The 12,986-nt window shown below is 40.2% G+C and overlaps 1 protein-coding gene across 4 annotated transcripts in view; it reads right to left on the reverse strand.

The window, feature by feature from the left end:
- The window catches only part of creb5b (cAMP responsive element binding protein 5b), a 477,031-nt gene that overhangs the window by 373,641 nt on the left and 90,404 nt on the right, over window positions 1–12,986 (reverse strand). For all 4 annotated transcript variants that reach the window (XM_072575045.1, XM_072575042.1, XM_072575044.1 and 1 more), the window contains one exon: window positions 3,465–3,586. In XM_072575045.1, coding sequence (XP_072431146.1) covers window positions 3,465–3,586 — 122 coding nt within the window. The remainder of the gene's footprint in view (window positions 1–3,464; window positions 3,587–12,986) is intronic.

Here is a 12,986-nt window from a genome sequence, read left to right on the forward strand (position 1 = left end):
TTAAGGACACTTCTCAGAAGTAACCAACACGCATTTAGCTCTTTTGAAATCCAAATTCCAAAAATGATATTACTATATGTAAACTATGTTAAGTTGCCTTTTTTTTCCTGGTATGCAACTTATATTTTCTTTGTTAAAGTAGATGCAAAATGTTTGTTCAATATATCTGCTAAATCTCCATTTCCCATAATTTCCTCATGCTTCTGGCTCTCGGGGATCAATATTTACCTTAGCTACTTCCATTTAATCGGAAAAGGCTCTGACACTATGGTTTTATATTCTTGACTAGTTTCTCATCCTATTTTTTTCCCCTTTCCATTTAAGTTTTGGTGGCCATTTTCTGTTTCCTCAACCAGTCCCAGTACTTATAATCTTGCACAGAACAATAATATGCCCCTTTCTTCAGGTAAAACTATCCTTAACCTCTTTATAAGATGGAATGGAATTTTTTACTGAGTTTTTGACATTTTCAATTGTTTCCTTAAAGGTTAATAATGGTCATACATTTTAGTTGATTTACCCAATTAACCTAAGCTAGTTCTCTTCTCAAATCTATAAATAATTGACATTCTTTAAAATTTAAGCTTAAGTTTAAGATTCTTGGCTGAGATTGAAGTATGTGGCTTTCAAGCTTAACATGGTATTCATCTGTATTATGATCACTAGTTCCCAGCAGATGTTTTACTATGAGTACAGTAATTAACCCTGATTTATTACACAACACTAGATCTAAACATGATTTATCCCTCGCTGGTTCCACAACATACTGCTCCTAGAAACAATCATAAAAACATTCCACACTTATCCTGTGTACCCTGTTCCCAATTTAATTGGTCCATTCTATGAAGATTAAAGTCTCGCACAACTATTACATGGTTGAATACTTCAAAAAAGGCTCCACCCAGGAGAACAGTGTTAGCTATAAACTTCTCCCCACAGTATTTTCTGACTCTTGCTTTCGTAAAATTCATCCATATTGATCCTACGTTATGATTTTCCTCCCTGAAGTCCTTATCTCTTACCTACTAATAGGACTACCTCCTTTGCCATTCTGTTTGTCTTTTCAAAATACTGTATAGTCTGAAATATTTATTTCCTGAATTTATTTATCATGAAAATATATCTCTAATCTAAACCACTTTGTTTCAGCCCATTCACTCATCTATACCATCTGGATGCTGCACACATTCAGATAAAGAGCAATTAATTTCAGTAGTGGGATTACTGTTATTCACAATTTGCAATAATTATTTGGACTTAGAAACAGGTAACCCAAAATCAAAATTTGTCAATGATATCAAATTGCATTGCTAATCTTTGAGAGAAAAAAATGCACCATGATACAAAATGATATTTAAACACTCACAGATTTTTCAGTAAAGTTTCAAATCAATCAATAAGTAAATGGAAGATAATACAGTCGGGGAAACAAAGGCATCAGCAACACATTACAGTGTAAAGAACTAAATGGCATGGAACAGCAAAGGAATCTAGGGATGTGGGGGTACAAATTATAAAAAGTGTTTCATTTATTCATAGGATATGGGCACCACTGGCTAGGTTAGCATTGATGACCCATCCCTAATTGTCCTTTAAGTGGTGCTTAGCAGTCTTGAATCATTGCAATCAGCAAAACAACTGAAACCGCTGAGAAACCATGAGGATTTATTTCTGGCGGTATTGATTTCAAAAGTATTGAATTCAAACTCATTTTGGACAATGGTTAAGACGTCCTGAGAATATTGTGAATTGTTCTGGTCTCCACACTTTTATCTCATGAATCCATGTTCTTTTAAAGTGTAAAACATATTTACAAGAACAGTAATATAATTGACAGCACAGCAAGAATGGTTGAACAATTCAAAAGGGAGAAAACTTAGAGGTGACTTGATGGGTTCTTTAAAGGTAGACTCAGGGAGATTGTTTCAAAAACTAAGAGGTATGTACAAAGTATAATCACCAATAAATCCAGTAACAAAGTAAGGAGGTATTTCCTTAGTCACGAATGGTTGAATGCAAAACTTGCTGCAACAAGGCAAATAAAAATGCTTTCATAAGCAAGCTATGTTACACTTCACTGAGGTAGTGCCCTGGAAAATCAAGCCCCAGTATTCAGAGAGTTGTTGCAGAAGCTTTAGAAAATATATAAAGCTCCCCAAATTACCTTTCAGACCCATGTCAATAGAAAGCACAAACCAGGTTTCTGCATGAACAAGAATCATAATTTATTACAGGTATTTAGATTTATTACAGGTAGAAAATTACATCAGCATATTAACATCACTAATTAAAAGTCCAATCCCCTCAAACTACCCTTTGCTTAGACAAACAAACAGGTAAAAATAGGCTACAGCAGAGGGGAAAAAAAACTGAAAAGACAGTTCATTGCTCTTTGCTCCAGGTTCTGTTGGTGAATTGACCTTTAGGACTTTCCTAATGGCCAGTTCAGGAGCTTCCACTGGTTGATAGGAGACACAAGATGTCCTGTTCATTTATAAAAGGTCTCTGATTTGTCACCTTAAAGTTGCCAGTTTATAACAACTATTTCAGGACAGATAAAATGGTTTTCTTCAGGTTTAATTTTAGGCTTAGCTGAACAGAAAGGCTGTTCCCAAATTGGGGAGGAACTGAACATTTCTCTGTCCGTAACTTGCTCCCAGCTCTAAGCTGTTCAATTATCTGAGAACTAATCACTGAGTCTTTGGAAGACAAAATGTCTGTCTGTCATCAATAACTGGTCACTAGTACATAGAACAAATGACTTCTCATTGTCCACTTCAGCTACGTCTGTACACCTTTACATTTCCAAATCACCTGAACCTCAAATTTCAATTGCTCCTTGATCAATCAGCTGTTTACACAACACCTGTAATAGGCGTCAATTTACTCTTCCAAACACTGATTTTAAAAAAGGCTTTTTCTCATTTCAATCCACAATTTAAATGAAAAGGCACAGTCCTTAGAACTAGATGTGTGAGAGAGAAAAGGAAACAGAAAGATTCATTGAAATGGTGAGCTGAGGCGCATGGTATTGGAAGCGACTTGTGGAATTGAACACAGATTAGTGTAGCTGAAGTACCTTTGTTTCTGTGTTGTGTGTTATCAGGAATTCTGTGCAAAATTTATGAAATTTCTCTTATTCAAATTCTTTCAGGTACAGTGAGGGAAAAACCTTCAATCCATCTGCTTGGAGTAAATTGTACTACAGGGAAAACACAGAGTTAAGACATTAGAGTTGGATTGTTTATCGAGACTTGCAAATAGTCATTTATCTAGTGTTTTCTCAGTATGGCAGCTTCTGTTAGCACAGCACAAAAGAGCAGATGAGAAAAAGGAATACATTCTTACACCAAAGCAAGCTATTGTTAATTGGCACACACACAAGTTAAAGTGCAGTTAATCAGACTTTCCAAACCATTGCTCTAGAGCAGGAAAACGTATACCATAACAATATACTCACGTACCCTTTTATTATCTTCCTCTTCCTGTGCTTTCCGAAACTCCTGCTCTAAGGAACATGCCAGCTCATTAAAGAGTCCAACTTCTTCACAGTTCTTCAGAAATCGAGTAGGAGTGGGAGTCTGGTCTACAAAAATAACAAGTTAGAATTATTTGCACTAAATCCTATTAACCAAAATAAAGATACTATCTTCCTTAATCTGTAACACCTAGCGGTCAAGCCCCAATATACATAGCCAGAGGTGTACAATGATAAATTTGACTTGTTAGTACATATCTTTCAAGTGTTATGAGTATCTTTAGAATAATTTGGTAAAATATTCAATACCCAAAATAATAAGCTGAGTGACCATCAAACATGAGTATACATAACAGGCAGGTTATGATGTCATCCAGTCTGTAACACTGATTTAGCAACAACCTGCCATTTCGAACTCAATACTCCAGCTGACAAATGCAACATCATAACAAATTGTCGTTCAAATGCAGAAAAGATACCCAACCAGCTCTATTTAAAAAGGTTCAGCAACCACATTTACATTGTTAGTTGATTACTTCTGATTATTGCTGTACAAACATTGCTTGCATTCAATAGTTGTTTGAAGTCACTAAAGAATAGCATGCTGGTCAGGGGCTTTTTTGCTGACTTCAAAACCTTGTTTGCGAAGTAGTTGCTCCTGGACATGGATGGACCAGTAGACAATTCCCTGGAAAGAGATTATTGGGAGAATGCAAAAAGGCAACACAGAGCAAGGCAGCTTAAGGAGAAGAAGGGTTCTCAGTAGAGAGGGTTTAAGGAATAAGGAGAAGAAGGGTTCTCAGTAGAGAGGGTTTAAGGAATAAGGAGAAGAAGGGTTCTCAGTAGAGAGGGTTTAAGGAATAAGGAGAAGAAGGGTTCTCAGTAGAGAGGGTTTAAGGAATAAGGAGAAGAAGGGTTCTCAGTAGAGAGGGTTTAAGGAATAAGGAGAAGAAGGGTTCTCAGTAGAGAGGGTTTAAGGAATAAGGAGAAGAAGGGTTCTCAGTAGAGAGGGTTTAAGGAATAAGGAGAAGAAGGGTTCTCAGTAGAGAGGGTTTAAGGAATAAGGAGAAGAAGGGTTCTCAGTAGAGAGGGTTTAAGGAATAAGGAGAAGAAGGGTTCTCAGTAGAGAGGGTTTAAGGAATAAGGAGAAGAAGGGTTCTCAGTAGAGAGGGTTTAAGGAATAAGGAGAAGAAGGGTTCTCAGTAGAGAGGGTTTAAGGAATAAGGAGAAGAAGGGTTCTCAGTAGAGAGGGTTTAAGGAATAAGGAGAAGAAGGGTTCTCAGTAGAGAGGGTTTAAGGAATAGTTCTCTAATTTAACCACACAGAGGAATAACGTGTAAAATATCTTCACTTCAAAGAACATCACTGAAATGGTACCTGCTGCAGGCACAACCCCAACTTCAGAGGAGGGCAAACTCAAACAATGTTTATCTCAGCTTTGCATGTTTTCCCTTTTAATTGGGAGTATGGAATGTAAGGAAAGTCAATTAAAAGTATAAATCCATCTAAATTATGGAATAAATATCTTTCTAAAGTGTACAAATTATGTCATAATATTAAGAAAACTAAAATCTTAATTTCTTGACCTAGTTTTCTGTAAGGCGTCAAGTTATCACCTTGACTTAGAAAATAAAAACAAAATTATGGGATCACTGAGCAGACCAGGCTTTAATCATGATCAGTCCCAATCAAAGGGAAGGGTTTTCCTTCCATCATGGTAGACCTACCAGTCTAGATTTTGTTTATTTCTTCACAGCTGTGCAATGCAGTCTCACGTTCCCTGATCTGCCTCAGCAGCATCCACCTTTTCCTGAGGAACAGTCAGGTGTCCAGAGCTGCTGGACTTGAACTGGGCCAGTGGCACAGAGACCCCATGATAGTAAATGCAGAGGTAACTAATTCAGAAGTGACATCGCAGAAGATTTCAGAAATTGTCTCGCTGCCAGTAAGCGAGAACACAGGACCTTTATTCGAACCAAACTTTCAGTCATAAAATCTGAATGAAAATCCAGCCGAATATTTCAGACCAGTGATCTTTCATCAAAACCCTAGTTTGATTGGTTTGTCTGGACTCTGATTTTTTTTCAGGGAGGAGAAAGTGAGGATTGCAGATGCTGGAGATCAGAGTCGAGTGTGTGGTGCTGGAAAAGCACAGCAGGTCAGACAGCATCTGAGCAAGAGAATCAATGTTTCAGGCATAAGGCCTTTATCAGAATTCCCAAAATATCGATTTTCCTGCTCCTCGGATGCTGCCTGACCTGCTATGATTTTCCAGCATCACACTCTCGACTCTGATATTTTTTCAGATTGATTCAGATTTTAAACTGGTTGAAACCTATTACCTGGGTGGCTAGATTATGCAATAAAATTGTCTTTCAAAATCATTTATTATAAAATGTTTTGTAAGGGTTCTTGTGGCATGGTAGTAGTGTCTCTACTTCTGAACCAGGAGATATGGGTTCAAAGATCCACCTACTCCAAAAGTGTACAATAACATCACTGAACAGGTTGATTAGGGAAAAGAAATCCACAAAGTATTGCCAATAATCCAGACTGGGTGCACAGCACAAGAGGTTCTTATACAGAATAAACACAGACATGAACTTGCTCCTATCCTCCTTCAGCTAATTTTAAAAACAAATCTTTCTATTTCTTTCTCCCTTGCATGTACCTGCGTTAATCGTCTCAACTAGTCCTTGTATGAGTGATTCCCATATTCTAAACATTTTGCATAAAGACATTTTGGAATGTAGCACCAAGTCCGTCCAGTGAAGATTGCTGTATTTCTGTAGAAGAACATCTTGTGCTGCGTGCCCTGTTTTCATACTGTAAATAGTTGGCAACATTTTGAAAGGCAGTAATTTAGCATCATTTACCCACATGGGCAATAGGATATTGCAATCAGTTGGAGCTCAATCTGAAAAAAAATAGACTCCAGACGAGTTAATTGGAAACTGGGGTTCTGATGGAAGATTACTGACCAGATAAGGCAAGGGCTGCCTGATTTTAGGGCCCCTGTGCTAATCAGACACCATCCTCAAGGTATCCAGCCCCTGTCCTGTCAACGCCAGCCACCCACAAACTTGCTCCCGTGGTCTGGTCATTCCGTCTTGCTCCAAGTCCAGCTCCACTGCTGCTCACTTCCCTCTGGGACTTGCTGTAGTCCCAGTAAGTCTATCACTCACAGTGAAGCTCCAGGACCCAGAGAACTGCTACCCATGTGATTGACTGGCAGCTCTGAGAGATGGGATTTTGTCCCAGTGAGAACAGATGTCTCATCTAAAGACAATTAACAGACCAACAACTGCAGGTCATGCCAGCCAAAAAAAAGACTTCACTTTTGGGAGGGCCCCACCCCAAAAGGAAATGTTTTCTAAGTATTTGTGGTGACACCCTCAAACTTAGTCGTTCTTCTCTCTCATCCTCCCCCAAATAGCTCTCTGGTTCTCCTCATGTTATGGGTGACCTAGAGCTTCAAGAATGATGTTAAGAATGTCAGTGTCTATGTGGCACTCAGCATGGGCAATGAGCCTGTCATAGCTGGAGGTTTGTGGAGGTAGGTACAAATCTGACATCACAGTAGAATGTGTGTGCTTGTTAGAATTGGATGATGGGAAGCCCCAAGTCGTGGTCCACATAGGTACCAATGACATAGGTAGAAAGAGGGACAGGGATGTAAAACAGGATTTCAGGGAGCTAGGGTGGAAGCTCAGTGCGAGAACAAACAGTTGTTATTGCTGGATTGTGACACGTGATAGCGAGGCGAAGAACAGGGAGAGATATCAGCTGAACACGCGGCTGCAGGGAGGGACAGTTTCAGCTTTATGGATAATTGGGGCTCATTCTGGGGAAGGTGGGACCTCTACAAACAGGATGGTCTTCACCTGAACCAGAGGGGTACTAATATCCTGGGTGGGAAATTTGCTGGTGCTATTCGGTGGGTTTAAACTACCTTGGCAGGGGGATGGGAACCTATGGCGCAGTTCCAGTGCACAGGAGGATGAGAGTAAGGAGGACGAGAGTAAGGAGGACATGGACAGGATTTCACAGTCATAGGAGTGTGCTGACATACAGCAAGCTGGTTTGAAGTGTGTCCACTTCAACGCCAGGAGTATCCAGAATAAGGTAGGTGAGCTTGCAGCATGGATAGGTACCTAGGTCTTTGATGTTGTGGCCTTTTCTGAGACATAGATAGAGCAAGGTCAGGAATGGATGTTGCTGGTTCCAGGGTTTAGATCTTTCATTAAGATCAGGGAAGGTGGTAAAAAAGGGGGAAACGTGGCTTTGTTAGTCAATGACGATATAACGGTTACTGAAAGAACTTTTGACAAGTTCTCGTCTACTGAGGTGGTATGGGCTGAGGTGAGAAACAGGAGAGGAGAGGTCACAATGCTGGGAGTTTTTTTATAGGTCTCCTCAAAGTTCCAGGGATGTGGAAGACAGGATTAGCAAATCGATTCTGGGCAGGGGAAAGGAACAGGGTGGTCATTATGGGGGACTTTAACTTCCCCCAACATATAACTCTAGTACATCGGATAGATCAGTTTTTGTCCAATATGTGCAGGAGGATTTCCTGACACAGTATGTCAAAGGGCCGACAAGAGGGAGGCCACACTGGATATGGTACTTGGTAATGAACCAGGCCAGGTGTTTGATTTAGTGATAGGTGAGCATTTGAGAGAGTGACCACAATTCAGTTACATTTAGTTTAACAATGGAAACAGATAGGTACATGCCACAGGGCAAGCGTTATCGATGGGGGAAGGGCAATTATAATGCGATTAGCCAAGACTTAGGAGGCATAGAATGGGGCAGCAAACTGCAGGGGATGTGGACAATCGAAATGTGGAGCTGGTTTAAGGAACAGATATTGCGTGTTTTTGATAGGTATGTCCCTGTCAGGCAGGGAAGAAGTGATAAGGTAATGGGACTGTGGTTTACTAAAGAAATTGTGATCTCTTGTTAAGCGGAAGAGGGACGCTTATGTGACGTTGAGGCAAGATGGTTCAGATGGGTGATGGAGTGTTACAGAGTAACTAGGAAGGATTTAAAGAGAGAGTTAAGAAGAGCAAGGAGGGGACATGAGCAGTCTTTAGCAGGTAAAATAAAGGAGAATCCAAAAGCTTTCTATAGGTATGTGAGGAATAAAAGGATGACAAAGGTAGGAATAGGGCCAGTCAAAGACAGAAGTGGGAAGTCGTGTGTGGACCCTGTGCAGATCAGAGAGGTGCTAAACAAATATTTCTCATCAGTTTTCACTCAGGAATATTGGACAGGAAAAGACTGAGATACAAGCTATTAGACTTGACAGGATTATGGTTAGTAAGGAGGAGGTGTTATCAATTCTAGAAGGTCCCTTGGGCCTGATGGAATTTTTCTGATAATTCTCTGGGAAGCTAGGGAGGAGATGGCCGAGCCTTTGGCCTTGATATTTGAGTTGTCATGGTCTACAGGTTTAGTGCCAGAGGACTGGAGGATTACAAATGTTGTGCCCTTGTTCAAGAAGGACAGTAGAGATAATCCAGGTAATTATAGACCAGTGAGCCTTACATCTGTTGTAGTAAAAGTTTTGGAAAGGATTATAAGAGATAGGATTTATAAAATCAATTTGGTTGGAAATAGTCAACATGGATTCGTCAAGGACAGGTCGTGTCTCACAAACTTCTGAGTTTTTTGAGAAGGTGACCAAGCATGTGGATGAGGGTAGGGTAGTTGACGTGGTGTACATGGACTTCAGCAAAGCCTTTATTAAGGTTTCACATAGTAGGCTATTAGAGAAAATGTGGAGACACGGGATTGAAGGCAATTTAGCAGTTTGGTTTAGAAACTGGTTTTCTGTAAGGAGACAATGAGTGGCGGTTAATGGAAAATATTCAGCCTGGAGTCCAGTTACTAGAGGTGTGCCACAAGGATCTGTTTTGGGACCACTGCTGTTTATCATTTTTATCAACAACTTAGACACAGGCACGGTGGATGGGTTAGTAAGTTTGCAGATGCTACTAAATTCTGTGGAGTAGTGGACAGTGTGAAAGAATGTTGCAGGGAGACTTGGATAAACTGCAGAATTGGCTGAGAGATGGCAAATGGAGTAGAATGCAGATAAATATGAAGTGATACACTTTGGGAAGAATAACAAGAAGGCAGAATACGGGGTCAATGGAAAGATTCTTGATAGTGTGGATGTGCAGAGGGATCTTGGTGTCCATGCACATAGATCCCTGAAAGTTGCCACCCAGGTTGATAGGGCTGTTAAGAAGGCAGACAGGGTGTTAGGTTTTATTGGTAGAAGGATTGAGTTCCGGAGCCGTGATGTCATGCTGCAACTGTACAAAACGCTAGTGCGGCCTCGCATGTAGTATTGTGTGCAGTTCCGGTTGCCCCATTACAGGAAGAATGTGGAAGCATTGGAAAAGATGCAGAGGAGATTTATCAGGATATTGCCTGGTCTGGAGTGAAGGTCTTATGAGGAAAGGCTGAGGGACTTGGATCTGTTCTCATTGGAGAGAAGAAGGCTAAGAGGGGATTTAATAGAGACATACAAGATGACCAGAGGATTAGATAGGGTGGACAGTGAGTGTCTTTTTCCTAGGATGATGACATCCACTTGTTCGAAGAGGCATAGCTGCAAGTTGAGGGGTGATAGATTTAAGACTGATGTCAGAGGCAGGTTCTTTTCTCAGAATGGTAAGGGCGTGGAATGCCCTGCCTGCCAATGTAGTTAACTCAGCCACATTAGGGGCATTTAAACAGTCCTTGGATAAGTATATGGATGATGATGGGATAGGGTAGGGTGATGGGCTTAGATTAGTTCACAGGTTGGCGCAACGAGGGCCAAAGGCCCTGCTCTGCACTGTATTGCTCTATGTTCTGTGTTCTATGAATATTAAGCATTCGGCATGACTCCTGAACGTTGCAGATTGAGTGATGGGTATGTGGTAAATTACACAATATAAAAGTGTTGCATCAAAAGGTGTAACTAGGTTGTATTCAGAATTACGTTCAGATCCTTAGGGCCATTCTTCAGGTATTTGCCTTCCTTACCACCTGTTCCCATACTCTTTGGGGATTCTGATAGGAGGGCCTCCTGATCACCCCCAGTACAGTAGGACGTTTTCATTTCAATTCCACCTCCGATACTATTGCCACATGTGCAATTTCTCAAAGTCTTGGAGTCCTTCTCTTGGCCTTGTCTTCCACTTACCTGCACTTTGTTTGAACCATCATCTTTTGCAGCCCTCAGTCAATTAATGTGGCTTTGTTTTAAGTGGGACAGTCTTCTTTGAGAGTTTGGGTTTGCTGGAACACAAGCCAGCAGCACACACTGTTAGAATTCTTCATCAGTGTGCAGGCAGCCTACTGCACTGGTCACACTAAGCTGCATGCCACAATCACTTCATAAAATTTGCATGCATTTTTAGTCCATTGTTTCTCTATCTTTCTTATTAAATCCTTTTATAATCTCTGACAGCTTATCCCTGTCTTCTCTTTTCTGGACGAAGGAGCCAAGCCTGATCAATATTCCTGATAAATTGGATCTCCCCGTTCTGATTTCATTAGAATAGCTCGTTTTTGTACCTTATCCAGTGTCACTACATCCATTTCATAATGTGAAGACCATATTTGTTTTCTGTCTTCCAAGTACATTCATGTTTGACAAAGTCCCTGCTTTTCAATTCTATCCCCCTAGAAAGAAACTCCAGTGAATTACTTGCTATTCTTTTTAAAATGGCCTCATGTTGTTTCTCTTAGATATCTGTGCATCTGTAACCTTAGCACTTCTGAGTGTTTGTGTGTGTGTGTGTGTGTGTGTGTGTGTGAGAATTCTATGGAATAAAAAAAAATCAATGACAGACCTGTTTCTTTTATTAAAACTCTTAATAATGGGCATGGCTAGACGTTTGCCTACCAGGATGGAAATCCAGTGATGTTGTCATCTGTTCCTGTCCTGCATTTTCTTTTTCATTTGTCTTGTGTTTTGCTGCAGATCCGATGATAGCCACTAGCTAAGCTATCGACCCACTTGTGAAATTATGAAATACTAAAGGGAAGTTGCTGCTGGAAGTGTTAAATAGATATTTGTTACATCCAAACAGAGACTACACATTAAAAGAAACCAATTATTTGTAAAGCTCTTAGGGAAGCTCTGAGACCATGAAAGGTGCTACGTGAATGCAAGTTTGTTCATTCATTGTTTATTTTCAAACAGAGGATGTGAGGGCCGATTATGAGTGGCTGAGATAAAGTAAATAGCAAGTATTTATTGCCCTCGGTATGAGGCCAATAGCAGGTGACAGACATCTAAGGAGTAAGAGAATTGGAGGGAAATTGAGGAGAGTTTTCTTTCGCCCAGAAAGAGAGTGTGCAACTCATTGCCTGAAAAAAAATGATAGTGGCAGAAATCAAGACTGCATTTAAAAAGTACTTGAAGTGCCACAATCTACAGGTTCATCAGTTACGACCAAAAAAGAAAGAAGGATTTGAGCCCTTTCTAGTACTTTGCATTGAGTCATACACTCCAGAACAACTGAAATATTCATTACCAGCCAGGATTCAGGTCGCAAGCAGCACAGAGGTTCACAACAGATCTTATTTTCATATAATATAATGGCTGAAAACACAGTTAAAATTCTGAATATTATCAACACGGCCACCTACATCCTAGGCAATTGGCTCACCTGGTGACAATTCATTATCAATGCTCGATCGCTAAGCACTTACTGAAGAGTCCAGTATCTACTGCACACTAAAACTACAATGGTATTCTGTGGTCAACGTCTGACTCTAATATTTATTTATTGAGAGTGGGTGGTTTGTTTACATACATGGGCCCTTTACATGGGCCCTTCCTGAAGAAGGGCCCATGCCCAAAACGTCGATTCTCCTGCTCCTTGGATGCTGCCTGACCTGCTGTGCTTTTCCAGCAATACATTTTCAGCTCTTTAAAAGCAGCCAGTTTGTGTGTGGCCTGCACAGCTTAGAAGGAACAATGCTCTGCAGCAAGTAACAGCACTCGTCACTGATCTCAAAAGGAAACTGGCCACAAAGATCTAACAAATTTCTATGGTATGAATTTCACCTTTCGAAACCTAGTTTGATCTCCAGCATCAGCAGCAATGAGGTCTTCAACAAGGGTAAGCAGTTAAACCCAAACATTTCTCACAGACAACAAACAAGAAATGAAAAGCAAAGATTATCCTTCACTTCTCAAATAGTTTGCAAATAGCAGAATAGAGATTGTGATGCACACATTGGATTAAAGTGGAAGCAGAAATATGTAAAAATTACAATGCAAAGAATTTTAAAATCATTGTTCACAAATGTGGGTATAATATTACATGGCTTGTAAAGAAAGTTACAATGTAAAGTGGACACAGGAATCTTACAAGAATAGCCCTTGAAAGCCAAGTTACTTGTGAATTCAACTGCAGTCAGACAGTGCTATCTTAAGAGTCATTCGCCGAAGGTCACAAAATAACTAAAGGATTGCAGTACTGTCCATTGAACCCTC

This window comes from Chiloscyllium punctatum, chromosome 8 (assembly GCF_047496795.1).
Source record: "Chiloscyllium punctatum isolate Juve2018m chromosome 8, sChiPun1.3, whole genome shotgun sequence".
Taxonomy (NCBI): domain Eukaryota; kingdom Metazoa; phylum Chordata; class Chondrichthyes; order Orectolobiformes; family Hemiscylliidae; genus Chiloscyllium; species Chiloscyllium punctatum.